At 38.2% G+C, this 24,072-nt stretch overlaps 1 protein-coding gene across 5 annotated transcripts in view; it reads right to left on the bottom strand.

The window, feature by feature from the left end:
• Nucleotides 1-24,072, bottom strand: part of BCAR3 (BCAR3 adaptor protein, NSP family member) — an 89,572-nt gene that overhangs the window by 38,305 nt on the left and 27,195 nt on the right. For 3 of the 5 annotated variants that reach the window (XM_032191957.1, XM_032191953.1, XM_032191958.1), the window contains exons 2-3: nucleotides 11,301-11,628; nucleotides 270-309 (exon numbers count right to left, since the gene is read on the bottom strand). In XM_032191957.1, coding sequence (XP_032047848.1) covers nucleotides 270-309; nucleotides 11,301-11,620 — 360 coding nt within the window. In that variant the 5' untranslated portion in view covers nucleotides 11,621-11,628. Of the gene's footprint in view, nucleotides 1-269; nucleotides 310-11,300; nucleotides 11,629-14,246; nucleotides 14,253-14,467; nucleotides 14,479-17,776; nucleotides 17,847-24,072 lie in introns of those variants that run through there. The other 2 variants (XM_032191956.1, XM_032191955.1) reach the window with 2 other exon arrangements.

Below are 24,072 nucleotides of genomic sequence, written 5' to 3'. Positions count from 1 at the left end.
GCATAAACAAGAATATGAACTCTTTTAAATTGTTAACAAAGATCAAAGTCACCATGTAACAGAAAAGAGGCCCCAGTATCAAAATGCAGTCTACCCCTGAAACATGATGTCCACTGAAGCATGCAGAAAACAGTCTGACATTTATAATTAGTTTATCTCTAACAAAAGATATACAGAAGCACTATTTATCTCCAAAGAACTGGAAAGACTCTGGCAGTGCTAGTTATATACTGAATGAAATATGTGAAGGGTAAGAACTGGTACCTTACCTTAACATACTCCAAAGCAGGATCCAGAATATTCTGATCTCTGTAAGAAAACAGGGCAAGAGGAAGGAAGAAAGGACACAAAAACAGAAAAAAAAAAAAAAAAAAAGGTGAGTTCAAGTATTTCTCATCCTGAATAGATATTCACATGAGCAATAGGCTACTAGATCATGTTAAAATCCTTGATAAAAAATGCCTGTGTATCTAGATGGCCTATTCAAACTTTCAACTAATTTATAAACCACTGATTCCTCCTAGAAAATCAGTACTAGTTGAAGAACTACTATTAATTAATTTGGGAAATAAAGATCATTATCTAGTTTTAAACGAAGTAAAAACAATCTTACCAAACAAAACAAAACAAAACAAAAACAAAAAACAAAACAAACAAAAAAAACCACACACTCCAAAAGATGGCTGATAATAGCTATATGCCACCTAAAACATATCAAGTAAAGGGAGAAGTCTCTCGAGCTTTCAAATTTATTTCTTTACTTGTATTGTTTTCCCATTTAAGTTACTTCTAATGATAGCATTGCTAACAGAAGAAAGCTTGTTATGTCAATCAAGTTTGCCACACAGACAACATAGGCCCTATAATTTTAGAAAGAGAACCCTGTTCAGTGAAAGTTCTGATGATATAATATTGGAAACTTATTAATAAGCTTCAGATATGTAGACATGGGTTACACTGGAATCAGCCAACTCAGAATACTGTCTCTAAATTTACTGTGTTATCTGAAATGTAATTGTGTATCACTTGACACTGTTATTGTTTTACACTCAGTTTTAAGTTCGGCTCCCTCATGGCTTTTAATGCAGAACATTACAGAACAGAACTTTCCTGCTTCTCAGCCCTGCCTCTAAAAGTCTTGCAATATGACGGTGCTCAGCTGTCCATGTTGGAGCACGGGTTGCAGTTTCACATTATCCCAGTATTTATCAAGGGTCAAATTCCATTCCCAGTTTAGTTTCAGAAAAGTAACAACAATGCTGCCAATCCCAGTGGAAATAGAATTTGGTCCATTTGAAACATTTTCTTGACAATGTATAAAGAAGGGGCATTGTGGTAACCATATGCACAGAAAATATGTAAAAACATACCAGAGAAAACAGGAGTGAAGTATAGAGCAAAAAGAAAAAGGAAGCTGCTAACAATTGAAGTATTTTCTTTTACAGCAGTTTGCAATTTGGCTGGAAAAAAAATGCCATTCTTAACCAGGTCAGCAAAGTCCATAAACTCTTCTCAAATGATCGTGGAAAGTTGTGCAAATAATGAACACTTCTGAAAAACCTTGCAATTTTGCTCATCAGTAGGCTGTGGAATCTTTCAGAAAAAGGATCTAACAGCACTGTATATGCAACAAACTTCTAAAGAATGAACCTGAGACTAACAACTAGTTTACTTGCTCACTTCAGCAGTGAGAATGTTTCACGGTCTGCATTAACAAACTACTCCTGCAGACTAGCCTTGCTATGGACTCTACTGTTCCCATTTTCAGATACAAGACAATGGATTTTTATGACAGATGAAGCCAAAGTAAAATAAATTACAGAGGCAGAAACACTTTAAGACAAAACAGTCTATCTACTGCCATGTAAAACATAGAAAACAAGAGAAAGAGAGAGAAGCCTACATTTCCTTCACTGTACTCACTCACCTTTCACACAACAGAAGTGCCTTGAAAAAATTGGTCTTAGCAAATGGATGCTGTAGCAAATTTCTTCACAAGTACTAGAACGCTTAATCTGGTAAGCTGCTATACAGCAAAATGTAGCAAACCCTGCAATTCATGACCAGCTCAGGTTTATATTATAGGATATTCATGTTGGAGCTCTCCTCACCTTTCTCCTAACAGATCTTCCCCTCTCTCTCCCACCTTACCTTGGTGTCTAACTTTTCATCTTTGTGCAAATATTTTAGTTTATTTTCAAGGAATGGTAAATTTCTGCAATAACTAGTAGTAAAGATTAATTACTACATTTTCCTATCATTCAATTTCACCATAATATGGCCATATTAAGCAGTTTGCCAAAATAACTAGGAAGTGATTGCAAAACTACCTCCCGAATCTCAGTTCTCTGTTAGCAATGATAATGTACTCCTTTATGCCACATGCTCCCAGCAAAAGAAATCTATAATGTCAAGACCCTTCAGAAAAAAAAGGGTCAAAACACAGGCCTTTTCCTTTTTTCTTGTAAGGCATCTTAATAAGAAGGGTAAAGCCACAGCCTTGTTTTTTTTTGTTTGTCTGTTTGTTTGTTTGTTTTTTGTATTGGATGATACAAAAAAATAAAATACACTTTCAGATAACTACCAGACCAAATGAAAGGTACTTGCAGGCTCTGATACTTCTCAAAATCAACATGATGGAAGGTTTCTTGCAACAAGACTGAGCTTTGCATTTTTCATCAGATTTTGTTGGATTTCAAGAAATGCTAATATCAATCTTCATAATGAGCTTGACTTTACATCTTCATTCATTTGTATGTTTACCTACAATATGTATAAAGCAGAGTCAGTACATAAGTCAACCATCACTGTGTAAACCCTGGGTTCATAGGTTAGGTTTTATTGCACGTTTTGGCTTCCTAATAATCAGACAGGCCCTGCTTCCAGTTAGACAAAAAGCTGATCCCATATAATACACAAAGATGTCATCTGGAAGACACAGGTGTTTTCAGAGCATCTCAAAGTATGGCATTGGGTTGCAGTATGACACAGCACTGACTTCATGGTCTTTTTATACTCAGTCTGTCAGAGAAAAAGAATGTAAGAAAGGGATATTGGGTATTCACACCAACATCACCTCATTTTAAGAGGCAAGGAACAAAGACTCACTCTTTTTTTTTGTTTGTTTGTTTTGTTTTGCAGTCTGTGTATGGCTACAGAATTAAAGAAAAAAAAAAAAAGAAAGGAAAAAAAAAAGCCTGATCATACACATAATGTGCACAAGGTCTGTGTAGAAACTAGCAGAATAAAAACTCCTCCAATAACAGTTCACCTGTACAAGAAACCAATCGTCAAAATCTTAGCCTCCACCATTCTAAGGATGCCCTGGCCAAAAATAAATTCTTTCTTGAGCTCCCTTGTTACACCTGTAAACACTTTTCTCTCTTTTGGCTGATCTTGCAGGAATATAACCCTTCAATCTCTCGCTCCAAGGGGATGGAATTCAGATGTTATTGGATGATATTCTTCCACTTCCCAACACACCTGGCAGCCAAATGCGTGGGAAGAATTTTTAAAAATACCTTTTGAAGTTGTCAACATCAGTCGTCATCAGTTAAAAGGAAGGAAAAAATCCTTGTAAACTACTCATATCGTACTTCTGATATGACAAACTAATACTGCCATACTGCCAGCTTCAAAATATGTATTGATTAAAGACAATGAACAACTGAGCAAGAGAATCTGCTACGGAAAATGTTTAAGTCTGAATAACTAGTCACTTAGAAATATATTTGATAAAATTATAATGTACATGTACTTGCAATTAATACTACAGCTGAAAAGAGTCCAACCCCAACAGAAATTAGTCAGTCCAGTGGCTGCAGAATAGCAATGATTTCAGTAACTCAAAAACATTCAGCCTTTCTTTTTCTGTACTCTGAGGTTTATTCAATAGTTCTCCAGCACTGCTTCAATAAAGAATCTTTACACAGATATATCCTTTAATACTTAGCTGCTGATTCTAAGAAAACCTCCATCCTTCTACAACAATTGTACATGACCTCCTGTCCTCATTGCTGCTGTGAAGAACCCTGCAACAACAGACCTGGAAAGATTAAGCCATATTAATCATCTGCTTTCTCCAGGCCTTTGCCATCCTCACAGCCACACTTATAAAGAAACCGTGCTAATTTTAACAAAATTTAAGTGTAGACGCAACAGTATTATCAGAGATGTCCAAATCCTCCCCATCATTCAAAGATCAGATAGATAATTTTTACATTTATGAAAACTGCTGAATGGCCGTGAAGCAGCTCTGTGCTACTCCACGCTTTTATAAATCTATTTGTGAGGAAAAACATTAGGATGCATTGCCAATACTTCATATGTTTCTTTACTGTAAAGTGACCTTTGCTGGGAACATTTTCAAAAGCATCTCCTTTCTACTGTGTTGAAAAAGTGAGGCTGAAAAGAACAATCTCAACAGCGCCAAGGCCGATGCCTGACAAATCAGTGTGAAGACAATGCAGGCTCAAAGGGAGCCTGAGAAACTGAAAAAAGTACCAAGCTGTTGCATGGCTGCTTAGGTAGACAAAAATGCTATAGAGATCAAATGGGATCAAATGTCTCCTTCGTCTCTGAAATCTTTTCACCTATGTAGATTTAAACAATACACAACTATTTAAGAATGAAGGTGCAAGTTTGAACATGCTAAACATACTGTGTTTAAGCATACATACTGCAGACTGATGTTATTTGTTCTGTAAACTAGGGTAAAAGACCCAGTGATTTTATCCTTGAGCAGCTTCTGCTTCACACACACACACTCCTACTACATTCCACAGTCTACAGCTTCACAACACTATGGACATGACTCATTCAAACACCAGTGGAAACAAGTGCAAACTTCTATGACTAACTGCATAATGACCTGCAGTTCACACAAGAACAGGAGGGAATCTTCACTAATTAAATCTCAGGAAAAGATAAAATATCATCTCTGGAATTAAATAAAATCTTCACTCATTCATATTTGTTCAGAACGCCCCTGCAGAGCTAATGCTGTTAGCCATTTGCTTTCACCATTTCCACTTGCTGCATTTTACCTATCACACAGAAAAATCTACTTTCTACCACAGCAGAAAATCTACTGCTTTCTACTTTTTGCAAGTCACTCTCTACTTCTGAACCACATACAGTACTGGTATCCACGAAACCCCAAACTAGGCACTTCTATTCTTTTATTTTCCTTAACTCTGAGGAGTCCCAGAGCCAAAACTTTGCTCTTTAGAGCTATTCTTAAACATTCTTTTTCCAGGACTGTCACAATGTTGTGAAAGCAGTGGCTGAGCAGCAGGACTATGGCTTATCCAAACAGTCACTGCTTCTATACACTTCTCTGTATATATGCTGTAATCTGTTGATTTATACCTCCAGCTGGCAATTCTTTACAGTCAGTGCTTTAGTTACTGTAGTTGTTCAGGATCCAGTTATTCAGATTTTTTTTAAACAATTTTAAATCACTTAATCTCAAAAAATTGTCACACACTCAGTAGTATCACAGATTCTTCCAATTCATCTGAAATTCATGTAAATTATGTAAAAAAATTATTCACAAAGCACAGTTGCCATGCGGCTGATGTGTCTTTCAGAAACGCGTATTTGAACTGGAACACAGGAAGGTTAATCCCAAGAAGGAAGAGCTCTCCTCCCTGTCTATTCTCTTACCCCAGTTTAAGAAGCTCACTGTATCAGACACTTCTCTATACAGGACGTTGTGAGCTAGCATCAACAATACACGAGATATTCCTCTGTTTGACATTGACATCCACTGGGTATATTCTTCTGATTGATTTCCTCCACACTACAGATCAAAAATTTGTAACCTTATATTACAATTAATTGCTCATCTCCCCTCCTCCTCTTCAAAATAGATTGTATTTTGACAAGTGTGCCCCGCTGAGTTGCAACAAACTCAGCCCAGAACTCCAAAAACATGCAACCTTATCACCACATGGCAAACAAACTGTAGTTACTACAATACTTTCAGAGGCCAGCTTGTTTTGCTAACAAACACTTCTTGCTGGAAAGTAAAAGTACAGCTACAAATTATAGTTTCAGCCCGTGTGCGACAGATTGATGGGTGCATGGCAGCAGTCATACAGTTAGTAAAACTTTTCATAAAGAAATGGTCCACCATAATTACAAATATAAGCACAGCTGCCCTAGTACAACACTGACATGTTCTCTTCTCATTTATCGTGTTTTTGAAAAGAATGTCTCTAAAATGATTGCTGCCCTCCTTCAAAAAGATTTATATTTGAATATAATACCTAAGCACAGCTGGGGGGGAGAAATGTAGTTGCCTTTTTGCTATGTAATTTATACCTAAAAAGAGAACTGAAAAAGAAAGCATCATGTTTATCTGCAGGACTGGTGTTCTTAACAGCAGGTACCCATGTACTGTTATGTCCTGCAGTAATCATAGAAAGCAGAACTTTATTCACAGCATAAAAGGAGTGGAAAGAAAAATAAATGGTTATATGTGGACAGGAGGTAAGATGACGGATGGTGAAACGAAGTACCATTAGAAGAAGCAACACAGTATTTGGTACATAATTGGCAGCAGAAGAATCCGTCCACACAACACATTGAGGGGCTGGAAAGGGAAGGCAGATGAGCCATACCAGAAATGAGCCCCGAAAGTTAAAGGGCTAAGAAGATCTGATTCTGAATATAAGCAGAGAACATTAGGTATTCTCTGCTTATACAACAGAGCATCACTTCTACCACAACTGTCTATCAGCATTAGTGGATGGCTAAGCTCCACCTCTGTGAAAGCATAGCTGAAATTTACAGGTGTACATGTGAATGGTCAGATCAAGAAAAACAATGGGAAACTTCTATAACAAAAAGCACGAAGCTTTGGCAACTTCTAAGGAACCCTTCCTTTTGAAAAAGCATTTGTTTGCATATGGGAGAAAGTCAAAAACATATTCCAGTAGCTCTAAATTTACCATGCTTGTCTTACTCCCATGAAAAAACACAACCACAAACAGTCTGTAACAGGTCTGTTACAGGAAAATAAAGCACATACTAAGAGGAAATGTCAAGCATTACACCAAAACCAATTATTTTTACTTCAAAAGTTATGTGCTTTATAAAAAGTTCCTCCTCACCTTAAACAACAATTCAAAGAGAACCTAAGATCCATCAATGGCTTTATAACTCAATACCAACACCTTGCTAACTTCCAAATGTACTACTCACCAGGACAGTTCTGCAGAGGACAGTGAATCTCTTTAGCTTCTGTTGATAAGTTATCCTACTAATGTCAGTGGTAGTAGTCAGTTTAAAATTGAACTTTTTTTTTCCCCCTGGACAGTTATTTAAGATGTTATCACATATTTGAGAGAACTATATAAGTTTTATCCAGCTCAATGTGCAGAGCCTTGAAGATCAGAAATATTATATAGAACATCCTAAATGACCAGATAAACCGATCTTGTCTGAAATAACTCAACTGTGGCCAACAGAAAGTCCAATGCTAGATGATAGCACTTCATCTGAAATTGCGGGGAAAAAAAGAGCTGACTCAAGAAAAACAACAGTCTCCTAATCAGTACTCAAATTGAAACAGACTGAAGTCAGGCTAAATATAAAGCTGGATACACCTACCATACTTTCAGAACCACGAAGTGCATTCTTAGTGCTTGTACGTAGATTCTTTGGGCTAGTGTATAAACACAGGTTTACAGGTTGTTTTTGACATTTTGATATTTTGCAACAGGGTTCAGTGAGCATTGGAAAGTGTTACAGATGGTTTGCCCAATTTCTCAGTGAAAGAATGAAGCTGACCCCAACCTACCCCTTACCTGCCCTACACCCAGCAGATACACAATACAAAAAATACATATTTTTTAAATCTACCAACAGATATGCATTTGAAGGTTTTCTTCTTTAAATAAAGACATCATAAAACAAGGTCAAGCTAATTAAACATGGGTGAGCTATGGATCAGGTATCAAAGGGAAATTCCAGTTTTGTTTTATTTAGGATTAATTGTCAATATCAGATTAAAAAAAATATCACATACAAGCTAAAACAAGAGTTCTCTCATAAAACAGAATAGCTTTCAAGTGCTCAGTTACTTCTAATTTTGGCCATTGAATTATTTCCAAGAGACGTGAAAAAACTGCATACAGTCTTTCTCATAAAGCTTTTTTTCCTCTTAACAAACTAGCACAGTTGTGAGTTCCCAAACCAAACAGAGAACACAATCTTCCTTTACTGAAAGCCGGCAAAATACTATTTCCAAGTTTTCAGAAGTGACTATCATGTTTTTCATCTTCATCTCTTGTGTGGTTTGTTTTTTTCCTGAAACATTTGCATGAAGTAGCTACCAAAACATTAGAAGAATGCTTTTGTACATCAGAATTATATTTTTCTATGTTAATCCAGAAGAAATCTAAAAATTCCACAAAGACATACTTTTCTGGTTGTAAAAATATAAAACCCAACAGAATATAATCCTACAAAAACAATTATACATACATGTATATTCCATCTTAGCTACAGAGCAATGTAATTAGTTAGCTGTCACATAAGACAGACGTTTCTGGAAATCAAGAGTTCCATTAGGTAATCATACAATTTATTATCTTCATTCCCCATTCTCCTTACTTTGTTTGTCCTATTTTTAGGACAAACTTACTAACTTACTTTGTCCTATTTTTTGTAACACAAAATTATGTATTTATATAAATAAGTATGTTTATTTATATAAAATACATTTGATTAAAGACTATATTACTCATTCTGAATTATTGAAAATGTTACCATAATTATGCTTTTAAAATTAGATGTTATCAAGCTTAAAGCTATGGACATGTCTGAGTCAAAGTTCAGCATAACCAGATCCGCATGCACATGAACACTGCAGTCCTAATGACTGTTAGTTCTGGTGTGCTGATGCCAAATACAGCACCAGAGTTGAACAATGCATCAGAAGTTTGACTAAAACACGTGTTCACACATTTTTTGTAAACAGCATTAAAGCCATGAAAGGCTGACTTACTCCTAATGAGAATATCCTTGTATCATTATATGTATGTCCCTACAAGAATCAAACTATTACAGGGCTGGTTTCATAAAACACAGATAAGGTAATGTGGACTTCCCTATACTGTCAGTCTCAACTAATTTCAATTTGAGTGTAAATGTTAGAATATACATGTACCTTAGCATATACAGCAGAACTCTTACCACAGGAAAATCAGACTTGTTCTCCCAGTTTTCTTTTAAAATATACTAGCAAATGGTACAGTCACCCAAAGGAGACTCGAGAAGTGGCATATTTGCTGTCAAGTTAACAGTACCTCCTGCTCCAATGTAACTGGGCTGTCAGGATATGGAGCAGACTGTATAAAGATCTGTTGTTAAAATTAAGCGAAAGGCAGCAGTTGTTAACATAGTATCACGTGTGTGTTTTAGCAAAGTCGCTGGAAAATCAAACACAGGAACAGTACTTGCTGTTATGACTCAAAATATGCAAATTCTATGAATAGGCTAGACTGACAACATCCTTTGAATTCCTTATCATTTCAAAAGCTTTGTTTTCATTCTGATTAGAAAGAACTTCTTCACCTTTTCCTTGCAAGCGTTCTGTTCTTACTCTTACAGCTTGCGCAGAGGTGTTCTTCAGAGGACAAAGAAAGTTACCAGTTACAAGTATTCTATATTTAATATAGAAGTTCTAGTCTCCCAAGAGAAAAAACACCTCTTGCAAATCATGTTTACTAACTGCTCCTGGGAAGGAAGGTGTAAGAAAACTTCTACGTATACCATCATATTCTTTTAATAGCAGCAACCATGGCTGCTTGGGTTCTCTAAAAGTACAAGAATCAAAGAAGTAAATTATATTAAGAAGTCAGTTTGTGTAAGCAGGTATGTCTCAGAGGTCATTGACAGCAGAATACTGAACATGTTGAGGTCCTTTTTTCTTTCACAAGTAAAAGGGACATAGAGAAGAAAAATTTATTTTCAAGTGAGGAGAAAGTTTGATCTCGTATGCCACAAGCAAAAGCATACAAACAAAAAACACTGTACACACGCAACCCCATATAATTAGAACTCTCCTTCTCTCATGAGGTTTGAGAACATATCCTATAAATGAAAGAAGCAAACTGTGTACGCTTTTTCAGAAGTTGTTATTCGGTTACCTTTTCCTCAACCTTTATCTCTGTCACCCAAACAACTTGACGCTCACTCAACTTTGTGCCTTTAATAGATCCACTATATTGCACTGAAGTTTTCTTATGTTAGCTGAAAAAAATGTCCCCATTTTATAGACCTAAATATCAGAACAAACAAAGCTAATCGCAAAATTATTTTCTGTGGCAATTAATATTGGTGGTGAAGACAGATTCCCAAAACAAAAGCTAGCTATGAAAGCAGAATTCATAGCTAGGAAAGCAGAAAGAAAGCATAGCTAGGAAAGCAGAACTCAAGATTCTTGAGAATTCTTCTCAAGAGTCATGGAATTCTTCTCAAGAGTCAGAAGTGAGGCAATGACTACTATGGGAATAGTTTGATGAGCGTACTTTGGGTTATACAGAGTCTTCAAGAACAACAGCTCACACACAGCTCTAGGTAGGAAGCAGCTAGAGTACCATTTTCTCCTTTCCTCCACACTTCATCCCTGTAAGCACTGAATTCAAATCCAAAACAAGTTTGACCAGTTTGATTTTCTGGTTAAAACTGCTCTGTTAGAACAATCCAAAGGGCCATTACAAAGCAATTCAGTGATTTCTGATTCTTTATTTAAAGTTTAAATAAAAAAGTTAAAGTTTATTTTAAAAGTTTCCTCCATGGAAACAGTATAGCAATGCTATACCTTTTAAAGGTTCAGAGGCAATACCTAGTCCTTGAAAATTATTGTTGAAAAGCTCCACAGATATCTAAATATCCAAATCCCTAAGTGCCACAAACACAGTGGCATAGAAGGTAATTTTAAACAGGCATTCATATTGGACAGCCCATACTGACTACTGATCTTACTGGAAAAGGGAAATTATGTTAAAGCCTGAGATATTAAGTCAAAAAAGAAATTCTCAGAATTCCTGAAATCTATGCATCAGATTCCCACACAATCCCAAATATTGCCTGTTTCACATTGTTTTTTTTTTGTGTTTGTCTCCTCCCATCAAGAGCTAAACTGAGTACATGAGAAGAAATCAACTTCCATTAGCACTCAAAGTTATAAGAAACATCTGTACCACTAACTAGACATTTAGAGGTTTAGAGAAATATCTAATAATTCCTACGCAACAAGCAAATGTAAATTAAGGTTTTACAAGTACCTGGCATGGAGTTTGTTGCTCTTTCCATTTGGTAGAGGATACTCTTCTATGACATCTTGTATAAAAGGTGGCTGCTGCCGGTGTGTTTTGGTGTACGGTAACGTTCCCATGTGGCTAAATACATCACAGGATCTAATGGGAACTGTCCCCTTCTTCTTCCTGGGGAGAGTGCCATGGATAGAGATGTCTTGAAAGGAGTCTGAGTGCTGCTCAGCTAGTGAAGGTTTGGTGGTCAAAAGGTCCATGGAAGAAGCTAATGATAACTGATGATTCACCGGGACATTTCTGGGAAGGCTTGCAAATTTCCCTGCAGCTATCATTCTTGGTTCTGGAAAAAAAATAAAAATAAAAATCATAGGACATCAATCAAAGCCCCATTTTAATGGAAATTAAATACCACAATTAACAAAAGCACTTAAAACCGAACTTCTGCTTTGCTTTAAGGCAGTCAGCTTCTTCAAGAGGTAGGCTGTATTATAATCAAGTCACATTTGCTCCCAACTGCATGTGTCAAGCATGTGCATACTAACTTTTACATACATGAGAAATCACAATAAAAAACAACTGATTTGAGCACATATGCAACACCAGACCCTGAACTATTCTCCATTTTTCTGTATGAGGTTCCTCCTTTTTTGCTTACGCACATCCTCTGAGGAGTCAGACATCAACTTAGAATCATTAACAAAAAGCAAAATTTTAAGAGCATTTAGGCAAAAATAAGAGGGCACTCTACAGCTTGGTTTGGACACTTCTAAATCCAGTGGCTGGCACACTGTGAGGGAAATACTTCCTGAAAAGTCTTGCTCAAGTAATAAATCTAGCAGAGAACTGGTCACATATTTACAACAAGCTGAAAACTAAAGGGCTCTACCCGAGAGATAAGGGCAGCAACAGATTACTGGAATTCTCTTCTGCAGCATGCACAGACTGCTGGCTCAAATCATTGCTGACATTAGGGATTTGCATAGCTGTCAGTCTCTTGTACCATCTGTTGTAACCTGCTGTACAGTACAGGTTTTTCTGTTATCATGAGCAAAAAACTCTCAGAGACAAACACTTCAGGCACATTAACAGATCCCTGTACTCATCCTCAAAAAAAAAAAAAGCTTACTTCAGAAGACAAGCTGCCTTATCCTATCCAGGTATGTTAGACTGCAAAAACTATTCTATAGAATGAACGTCGTAAAGTCATCCAATCCAACATTATTTGAGCCAGGTACTAGTCAACCAGGTGTCTCCTATGAAAACTGGAAAAAGTGCATGAGCAGCACAGACTGATATGAAATCAGAAGCCAGGAAAGCTTTTTGGAGATAGAAGTTAGAAAGAATCTGTTCTGACTTTAGTCTAGTTTCATGTCAGAAAAAAAGAGTAGTACCTCGAAGGTCCAACAGCCTGGAAGTCAGCTTCTTAAACCTACACAAGAATTCCTCTGGTTTGGAGAAATGTACAGGTGCTGCAACAAAAACATAGCTGGTTCTATACTCTCCTGCTCCCTTCTCCAGCCTCAGCACAACAAGGACTACAAAAGTGTCACTGCACTGAAACTACTGTTATTTCTGCTCAGAGACTATCATAACAGGCTTAGTTTTACAGTAACACTAAAGCTGATGTCAAACCTATGAAAGAATTCTGCTATCTTCTGTCAGCTGCACTGAAGAGAGATTCACAGGCTGGGTAAAGTTTCCAGACATCCACCACAAACCCCTTCCCATTTCTCCCTTGTTGAAGGCCCTACAATAAATGTTCGCTCATGATAAGAAACGCTTAGATTATGATTTTTTTCATCTTCAAATCTGCCAAGACTCTAAACAGAGCTGCTATATACTTTAGTAGAAAAGCCTCTGGAAATAGCATCTCTGGTCTGAGAGAGAATCTGTTTGACCTCGGTAATGTTTCTTGTTGAAAAGAGTAGAAAAGAGCTGAGAAGTTAAAAAGAAGTCAGACTGTTAGTTGTGTAGATCCAAATACAATTCAAAACCCTAGAGAAACCAAACCACATGCTCACCAAAAATAATCATAATAAAAAAATCTTTATCTTAAATCATCATATGGTCCCTTGATGTGAAATACTAAGTCACCTCTCCATTTATCAAGTGCGTTGAAGACACAGTTTCTGCTGGTTAGTATTAATAATTATTTTCAAAACAAAACAAAAGTGTCATAAAGCCAGGCTTGTATTATAATTGTATTGTGTCTATTATTAAGCAAAACAACTGGTACAGAGGGGAAGCTCTAAAATGCAAACGTTTACCACAAGGCTACAATTTCCTAGCTAGAGTAGAATGACAGAGCTTATTTCCAGTAAATTAATTTGTAAATTAATTTATTAGAAAGGAATTATAAAATTGATCTCAATCAATATGGGGGGTGGGGGAGGAGGAGAGGGAATAAGCTCCTTATAATTCACACAATCATTTGAAAACTCAACCTTTTTGTGTTTAATGTATTAAGGAAGCAATCATCATTTATAAATGGCCTAAAAAATGGAGGCTAGCTTGCTCATATGGCATAAATGTATTGTTATTCTCCTATTTTGGAGCTGCTAAGATTCTGTATTTAATAATAATATTTTCTTATTGGTTTACAAAAAAAACCCTCCGAAACTCTGAATTCTGACTATTTAAGTGTTTTATCCATTCAGCAAGATTTTCCTTGGCCTTTCTGCAAGATCATCACTATGAAACACGATAGTTCATGTGGATGGATAGCAAAACCAAGACACTTTAAAACAACAGACACTTCAGTTTAATAGCTGATACCAGCTGAGTCCATGATAGGCTTACAATGACAGTACACTCTCAGTCACCATGTGTTTGAGGATCCACAAAGGAAGGTAAGTGTCCCTTCTCCTAATTGAATCACAGGATAATTACATCAATCCAATAGGATTCTAATCTGATCTCGGAATTTTTCACCAAATGAATGATGATCTCCTGAAGTACATTATTCTCCTTTTAACCTCCCCTCCTAACAAGCCCTTTTTAAAGAAAACCGAACCAGACACCCTCAGTTATGTCCTAATCATTGTACCGCGTAACTCACTCCCTTAATAACGTCCTCCAATTCACATATTCAACACCCAATCCTCAAATTCACATCTGAGTTTTGTTTTGAGGAGTTGAGTTAGAGTCCCAAACGTAAGAATCTCAAGGCATTCAAAAACTTGCAATACAGTTAGCCACAATTACACGGGCACAGAAGCTTTGACAATATTTCAAGCAATCCTCCCCTCAAAAACCAAAACAAACAGGTCTGCTAACCTCTATACAAATTTATCTGCTTGCTTATCTGCTCCTATACTAAGTATTCTTCACAAATGTAAACTAAGAATTACAACAATTAGCTTGGTAACAAAAGTCTTGCCAAACTGTCCATACATTTTTCTTGTATTCAATGTAAACACTGCAGGAGGAAGCCTCCTCAGCTGAAGACTCTGGAATATCTCAAATACTTTAACGTATGATTCAAAGAATGTTTGACTTTGCTAGAGATAGAACCCCTGGCAGTTTTACTCCCTAAGAGACAGTGAACTTAAAATATCTGTCATCACGCAGTCAACAATGGAAATGGTAGAAATTATAGCGGAAGGAGAGACCAAAAGTAACTTAAAAGTCCACATTGATATTTTTTATAGAGAGTGCAATTTCTCTTTCTTCAGTCTGTAATTAGGGAAAGTATAAGGCAGAAGTATAATTGGCAGAAGTCGGATTCTGCATTCAGAGAACTGGAGGGCATGAACTGTTTCCAGGTAATTTGTGGTATGTCCTGTCTTTTTGTTGTGAATGGGAATGAGGGAACACAAACTAAGTCATCTTTAAAACCAACATGGCCTTTAGGAAACCATATGAGATCAGACACAGAATAAAATACCTATCTGGTGGGCAAGACCAAACATGAACCAAGATCTAATCCAATGGGGTGTGCGTCTCTTCACATCGTTGCTCAAAACCAAAAAGAACCACATAAACAATGAAACAAACAAAAAAAAACCTTCCTTTGCTCAAAAATAATATACGGAAATTCTTCTGTTTATGTCCTTTTAGCTTTGGGATGCAAACACAAACTTTCCAGCTCAGTCTTCACATACTTGCCGATGCAGTTTGCAGTCTGAAGCATTCTGAAGCTCCATTCAACCTGACACAGGTACAAGAACAAGAGGCCCTCCCAACCCACAACACAGCGCAACTGGTGCCAATGGTTGCTACTTCATTGTTTCAGCACGCTGGAGGAGGGTAAAGGAAGGAAAAGCAATCTCCACTTCGGCCTCGGAGATTCGTGAACAGCATAACAAACAGAGCAAGTACATGGTCATGCTAATGGAAGTCTCATAAAAGGGAACTGAAAAGCAATTTCTGAGCTCTGAATCAGACTCTCAAGCTATCTCAAAACTCTACATTATAACTACATCAGTTTTGGACATTAAAAGATTCACACTTCTCTCAAAGCCTTACTCCTAACAAGGAGAATCCCCTGGACTTCAGACTCACCGAAGTCTATACCTGTTGCTTATATAACCCATGGCACAACACTTGACTCAGTTTTTACCATTGTTTTATCATTATATATATTATGAAGCTAAGAGGGTTGAAAATGGTTTAACACATCCAGTCAAAAACTGCCTTATGTTCTCTAGTTGTTATGGGATGTAGTCAACTTTCACGAAAACCATACTTACTTTTGACACAGTACATTTCCATACAAGTTTCCTCCATCTTCCCTCCCTCCCTCCAAAACAGTAACAGGAGTGGGGATATAAAACTCTTCTCTTGCCGTTGAGCTACTTGGTACATTTACATGTGCTATGGATATCCATGTGGGAACTAAAGAAAGCAATCAATTTCAGTGGTAAAGAAAGCCAAGTTCAGGGGGGAAAAAAAAAAAAAGATAAATTTAATTTCCTCAGATTTATTTTTTGTGTAGTAATAGAAAAACTTAGGGAAACACAAAAAGCATGACTGAAAAGCCACAGAAGTTAATATATTAGGGGAAGAAATGAAATCAAAAATAAAGCTGCTATAAACTGAAGGCAGATTACATGTTATTTCCCAAGAAGCAACGTAGTCTTTTTCATTTGTATAATAAAAGAGAGATTATTTCTACTCCTAAAATGGCTACAATCTGCATTTTATGTTTTTTATTTTGTTTGTATTTTAAACAGGATAAACTTCTGCAGTAGCTGCTATAGCAAACAGGTTGCAGGACTATGAGAAGAATATTAAGGTTCGATAACCTACAGCCTGTTACGATAAGGAGAAATAGATTGAGAAAGCATACACGATAGTTCAAAGGCTTTAAGCTACTATCAGAAAACACATGAGTCTGTCAAACATCAAAAACTCAGCACCAGATTACAGACAGGTCAGTGCTTCCAAAGGCTCCTGAGTCATCAAACTCTTCTTGCTCTCCTTCTCCTTCCTTGTATACATGCATACACACATCATTTCCCGCATACATCCTTGCACTGTAATCTGACAATATATTTTAAATGTGCTTTATAACTAGTACTCTCGTGAAACAGAACGCATGCAGAACATGAAAAAGTGATCACTGAAGAGTTCTCAAGAATAAACACGTACAGACCTCATCATTTGGCCTATACTATAAAATCATCTCAGAAACTTACATGCCCAACCAGTCAGCCCAGTAATCCTGAAGCCTTAACTTGCAATAACCATTCTATTCCCATTTTGCTGGCAGAAGCAAATGTCACCAAGGCTACTGTCTAATCTAAGTGTTTTTTCAGCTAAAGCTTCAAAATACAAGCTTTTATTCTTCCTCTCATATAGGAAGTCATTTATTACTTTGCTTGCTGCTCTGTTCCCACGATTTTAGTACCAAAAAGAAGAAAAAATGACTCTAACTGCAAACGAAATATTTAATTTTTTTTTTTTCAGCAGCAAATACTCGCTTTATTATTTTGAACTAACAACCAACTTATCTAAATTGCAAATTTGGACAGAAAAAAAAGAGCCTTTATACGAGCGCCTGAGAGAAAAAAAGAACAAGTCAATACGAAGAGTATTTCCTTTCTCTGTCCTCGGCGAAGTACCTCGGTATCTCAAGCGCACCCCTTCTGCAGCTGGGCACCACTCGGCAGCTTCCCGCGGACCCCGCGCTAGGGGCGGAGGCCCGGCCGTCCCGAGGGCCGCCGCCTCACGGCCTCCAGGGCCAGGGCCAGGGCTGCCCGCCGGACCCTTGGCCGTGGCGGCGTGCCAGCCTTCCGCCCTCCGCCCCGAGCAAGGCGCCGTCCCACACCTACCGCTCCCACCGCCGCGGCTCCCTCGGGCGCAGCCCAGCTCCCGTCGCGGTGCCGGGCGCTCGGGGCGAGCTCACGGGCGGCGAGCCGGGACGTGCCGGAGAGCCGCCCCGCCGCGGCGGCAGCTGGCGACAACCGCCCCCAAGGGGCCGCCGCCGCAGCCTCCCCCGAGCGCCCCTCCGCTGCCCCGGCTCCGCGCCTCTCCGCGGGACTCACCTCGGGCGCCGCGCCCGGCTGCCGGACGCCCCTCACCTGCTGCCGCGGCCGGGCCGCCTGGGGCTGCGGCTGGGGCCGGGGCCGGGGCGCTGCGACCGGCTCGGGCAGCGGCGGGCGGCGGTTGCCGGTCCCGGCCACTCCCTCCGAGGCCCCGCCACGCCGGGCGCTGACATGCGGTCACCTCCCCGGGCCCTGTTTCACGCGTTTAACAACTTGGCTGCCGTAATTTCTGCCGCTAAACCAGGGTTGCGAGGCGAGAAGTAACAGTTTCCCGAATGCACCCCGCTGACGGACACTTGGGAGTGTCATTGCTCACTTTCCACGTTACTGACTTTAGCAGACTTCCCCTCATCCCACCACGTCACATGAAGATATTTGTACAACACGCTGGTGCTATAAAACATACTTTCTAACACAAAGACTCAAATACCTGCAGAGGATCAGGCAGTAGTAACACACTGGCCGTAGACAACAAACCCATTGCCCTCTCCTTTCACACAACCACAAACGCCAAGTTCTCTTTATGCCCTGAAGAACAGCACAGCCTGACATCGGATCCACAAGGACCCAACCCACTGCCCTCTACCTTTTCAGTATCACCTTTAAGACATGTATTCAGATCACCCATCTCCTTTCCCCAGGTAATCCCATTTATTGCTTGTTTTCGTCCGAACACAGCCTGTGCATGCGTACATGTACACACCACAGCCTTCTCTGTGGCAGATTGCTCCTATCAGTCCAAGCTAAGACTATTTAGCCATCCTGTATGTTGCAGAATTAAGAATTGGGAGACTAAATTTATTGGAAAAGTCTGAGAAATCAAGAAAACTCAAGTAAAATGGTTAGTTTAATACAAGAATATATATATATATATATATATATATATATATATATATATATATATATATATATATACACATGTAGAGAGAACTCCAATATGTTGTAGAGGAAGAAGAGACTGGAGAAAAATAGAAGAATGGAAAAATAAATTTGTCTAACGTTCTAAAGTACAGGAAGCTCACAGTGGCATTTCTGACTGGTGCTTTCCTCCCCATAGCAACTCCACTTTGGTTCCGTAAGGAAGGCGTGAGCAGTAGGAAAACATTACCGTTGGTAGTGCCACGCCCCTTTTACAGCAACTACTTCAAAAACAGTTAAGTTTAGAAAAAAAAATAAAAGATGACAGTTTCCCGAAGGATTCACTCCCTTGTGGCAGGATCTCACTCACCACTGGTGGCATGCTGGTGGACACCTTCATACCTACATGTATTTCCTCCCAAATTACAGAACATAATAACATTATACTGATACTGAACAAAATCTTGAAGTTACAATCTAAATTCAAACTGTTCTCACACAAAATGAGGTCTAAACCCACTTTTTTTTTTTTCAACAAAGGTTTTCCCAAATGCAATGACATTTGAGATACTGGTGAACTAGGAAAGATGGCAAATCTGGGATAGCTGATGGCAAGCTGTGATGGTAGCTTTTGTCACTGCCAGTTGTGCAAAATCAGGTAAGTACTAAGGACAGGAAAATCAATATAAACGATAAACATTTCAGCCACAGTGGCAGATTCCAGAATGTCATGCCATGTGGAACAATCTATGGGGATTTCCCATATGATATTTCAGGCACAATCTTTCTTCAAAATACATGTACAGCTGTGGGAGGGAGGGGAAGAGCAGGGAGAGGGGGAAAGGAACCCATACCGCCAGAATGTGATCCTGTCCTGGACAACAAAATGTCTCACTATGTCCTGTGCAAGAAAAACATAATTATAGTGAGAACACAGAAAGAAGAGTTGAGACACTTGTATTACGCTTTTCATTCTAATGTTCTGATGAATCCACTTACCTCCTGTAAGTTTTTTTTCTAACGTACATCACAGTGGTAAATATATTCACAGGAAAGACCATATAGTACTTTCTCAGTTGTCATAAAATCATAAAGGTCAGAAAAGACCTCCATGATCATCTGGTCCAACCATCCCCCTACCACCAATGTTACCCATTAAACCATGTCTCTGAGTACCACAAGACCATCGAGTGAAACACACTACATAAGTGCACACTAGTATTTTCCTCATTACATAAAGGAAAAGGTCTTGTTTCTACCATATCTTCCGTAGTTCACTGAAAAATCTCCAAAATATCATGCCAAAAATTCAGATCAGTTACCACATAATCATCAGTCATAACATATACATTGACAGATATGAAAAATCTCAGGGAATTTTCAGGCACAGGCATTACGCAGGAAGTAATGTCATGGTTCATTGTCATGTTTTATGAATAAGACCTAGAAAAGCAGTAGTAATTTCCTTAGTAACACGACTGGGTGCTCAGTAATGGGACTAGGAGCTGGGCAGCCCTGCATGAACCGTGATTACTCTTACATGAGTCATTACATCCTTTTCCTAGGCGTTTTATTCTGTCTTCAAATGAAACTGAAAATTGGTCTTTGTCTTCTTACATGACAATTTACACAGCACACCCTTGTACATTTTCAATACAAAGCTTTCAAAGAAAAATTGCCTGCAGACTGTTAGAATGATTCACAGGGCTGCTGACACTAGCTGCATAAACTTATTGTGAGTTGTCACATTAAGTTACTGAGTTATTTTGAATTAAGTTAGATTAGATTCCTTGTTGAAATATTTTAGGTGTTTTCACATTTTATTAAATCTACTTCAGAAATGGGATTACTGAGATGTCAGCTGAAGTCTGAAACAGTAATGCCCTGAAACAACCACAGCACCTCTGCGAAGCCCTCCCTATCAGTATTCCATGTTGACCCGCCTTAGCCCTTAATCGTCTGTTTATCTACATGGCATCATGTTATCTCTTTATCACCTTGCCACAAAACTTTTAGTGGTGAATCACTGTACTTCACAACATCAGCTGGGGAAGGCTGAGAAACCAGCAGTGTGCTGACCATCACTGGCCACACATTGCTCACAGCTGTGGCCTTGTATCGTCACCCTTGACTTCTACTTTATAAAGAAAAGGAGTATGTAAAGGTGTATCTTTCCACCTAATGCAAAGACACCTATACAAATCTGAACAGGTAAGTGAGGAGGAATATAACTGGGGCCCAAGACAGTCCCAAGACTTATGCTGTTGTAGCTTGCTTACTTTAATTGTGCTAAGAATTGGGTACTTGGTTCATGAAAGATCATTTTCAAAATGAAAATGGCTGGCTCACCGTTACAACCAGAGGTAATGCAAGAAAATAGGAGGATTCATTGAAACCTTTCAGTTTAACCTTAAAACATCAGAATTCCTTCCTAAAATATCTAGGAGGAAATCTGTCTATTCCAAAAGCAATGCTGTTCAGCTACAGTGATAAAATGCAGAAGTAACCACACAAGATGAGGACATGGTATGCATGGATTGCTCACACAGCAGTTCTTGTGAATTTCCTAATAAACAAAAGTCAAAGCAAGTTTCTACTGTAGACTTTTTTTTTTTAGAAGAGAAAGGGCCCAAACAAACAAAATGTTCCATACCCTCTACTCCCACAAACACCACATGGAAAAAAATAATGCTCAGCATAACTGTTGGCTAGGAAATCAAATTAACTTGCTGGTAATTTTAAAATTAATGGAAGGCATATCAAGCTCAAGCTAAATTAGAATGAAAATACCAAAATGGGACAAATGCACACATCTGAAAGTCTTACGATACTTAGTCAATATTTAGCTTGAAAACTATGAGCTATAGCAACAGTAAAATGTGCCCTGGTTGCCAATGGAAATGGACAAGGTTAGCCAGCAGCTCTCCAGACCTCCAGGACAAAGTTACCAATATCCAGTCTTGCTATTTGGTCTGTCTTAGTCCTGGAGATGTTAGGTATTTCAGAAACTTTAGAGAGCCATCTGTTATGAGTGAGAGTCAAGAAGCCTTTGCAATCCCTAGCTTCAAAACACTTTGCAAGCAGATATGTCTCATAGCTGATCATCCTGGAAATAATGCTGTAGTAAAGCAGGAGAGTTTGAGGAGTTATATAAACCTGACCTAATTCAGTGACAAACTGGAGCATGAGCATGCTCTGGCTTGCTGAAGTTTCTGGCTTCAGCACATTTAACTTTTGCAGCTTTAGATTAGTGCAGATTGGGTTCGTAGTAACACCAGATGTCTGATCCTCATTCACTACTGGCTAAAAACGTCACTTTCAATAGATCAGAATTTTCCAATAGGAACTGATTTACTGCTAAACCCCTCTAATCTGCAGCTCACACAAGTGAGTCTTAAATCAGAAAGAAACTAAAAATTTTGGAAGGATTTTCACTGTAGCTATCAGAAATTTTCAGAGCTGCTTGCTGCTGAATTGTGTGTGCCATGAGTATCAGCCAATGCTAAACCAAAAAACTGGGTATAATACAGCCCTTGCCAGATAAAATAAAAATAAATAACATCTTTAACTATCAATTAGTAAATCCACTCTATGCTATAAAAATAAACAATTGCACGTATTCTGTGACAGTAACATGTTCACCACTACCACCTTCACTTTGGCATTGAAAATCATGTCAAAAAACTTGAGCTTGCATAGATTAGATAGACCTGTTGCAGAAGCATGAAACATGGGAGTAAAACTGCATCAAAACTTTTTGTTGTTGTTGACTAGTTTTGGTAAATGACACTAAACTAGAAGACAATACCAGAAAGAAACTGTGCAAGGTTTTATGGGTTCCTTCCACCTGAGGGTCCATTTTCCTTTTTCAATCTAGCAATGGAAGAACTGTTACTGTGGAGCTAAGACTTCCTTGTAAGGTACTTTTTTTCATGTTTCTGTTAAAAGTCTCAAATACAAGAGAATTAACAGCCTCTCTTTGAATGTGACAGATGTTGAAGAGTTTTGTTTAGAACATAAACCAATGTAAAGAAAAGGATAAATAGAAGGCCAGAAAGCAGCCCTAAAAAGTTGAAACTTTCAAGGGATGAAATACAGTAAGAGGTGTGTGTTTACACATTTGTAACAGCATCTATATTTCTGAGCTCCTTAAACAGAAATGCCAAAAACCTCCAAATCTTTATACCTCTCACTGAGAGTGAAATAGACCACACAGGTAGCAATATCACCTCTATTACACAGATGGAAGTGTTTAAAGCAACCTCCTCTCCATCTATTGGCAAAGCTACCAAAATACTTTAGCACTAGTCTGGAATCTGCCAGGTTGACATGACATACCACCGCTCCAAAATGCTCTGGTTGTGTTTGCATTGTTTCAAATAGAAGTAAAAAAGAAATAATGAGCAAAAGGGCTTGATCTGAGAGCGACAAAGGCAAGATATCTGGATTTAAAAAGGCAACACCAGTTATGGCTTTATGCCAACTATTTCGGCCTTCTGATAAAAATACATGAGGAATTCCCTCAATTATTATTTTTATGATTCCCTCTAGTATTGTATTATCATGAATGAGAGGGAGAAAACCCACATGGCAAGAAATCACTTCCAATTTAATTTTACACGACTGCAGCAGGGCAAGAAATAGAACATATTCAGAAAAGGTTGCTTAAGAATTTAAATGCAAACCATCTTTTCCCCAGCGAATGCAGGAAATTATGTTGCGTTTATTACATTTCACCTAATTGAGGTTTTGGATATTATTTTGTATTCACCCACAGTAAATTATGCCAACGCTTATATTTTCTTTAATCCACTAAGGCTGACCTTTGTATGACAAATAAAATTACAAAGGTTCTAAAAATATATCCTACTGAAAGTGCAATCTCTTTGTAGAAGAAAACCAATAGAAACATAAGACGAAAAGGAAAGATTCCTTATACTGTTAGCTACTCAATGGAAAACACTCTAAGATGATAATGAAATCATACTGAGCCATAAAGTGCTATTAATTAGAATTCAGCTCAGTAAGAGAAGACACTGGGAAGAAAAAAAAAGTTCTTGTTCTTAGAATGCCTTGTAAAATACTTCTTGTCACTTTGCATTTTATACATCTTTGCATTCATAACTCAACCAATAATGCAAAGAAAAGTACATCATGAATACTTATGAATGTAAGCAAACATTTTAACAGCTAAATGATGCAAAAATATATATACATGTATTTAAATTCATGTGGATAAACAGACCAATAAATATCTTCTATGCCTGACAAAATCCAAGGTAATTTTTAATTAAGCTATTTCTAGATGAGGTTACTTCCAGGCTTCTTTGCAATGCCAAACACACATTTCTAAGACTGCAAAAGGTGCTGGATTTCAGCTGAGAACATTCCTATAAGCACAGATGGAAGCACAGTCCATACTTTGTAGCTCTCGGGAG

Source organism: Aythya fuligula, chromosome 8 (assembly GCF_009819795.1).
Source record: "Aythya fuligula isolate bAytFul2 chromosome 8, bAytFul2.pri, whole genome shotgun sequence".
NCBI classification, from domain to species: domain Eukaryota; kingdom Metazoa; phylum Chordata; class Aves; order Anseriformes; family Anatidae; genus Aythya; species Aythya fuligula.
This window is presented reverse-complemented; position numbering and strand designations above follow the sequence as displayed.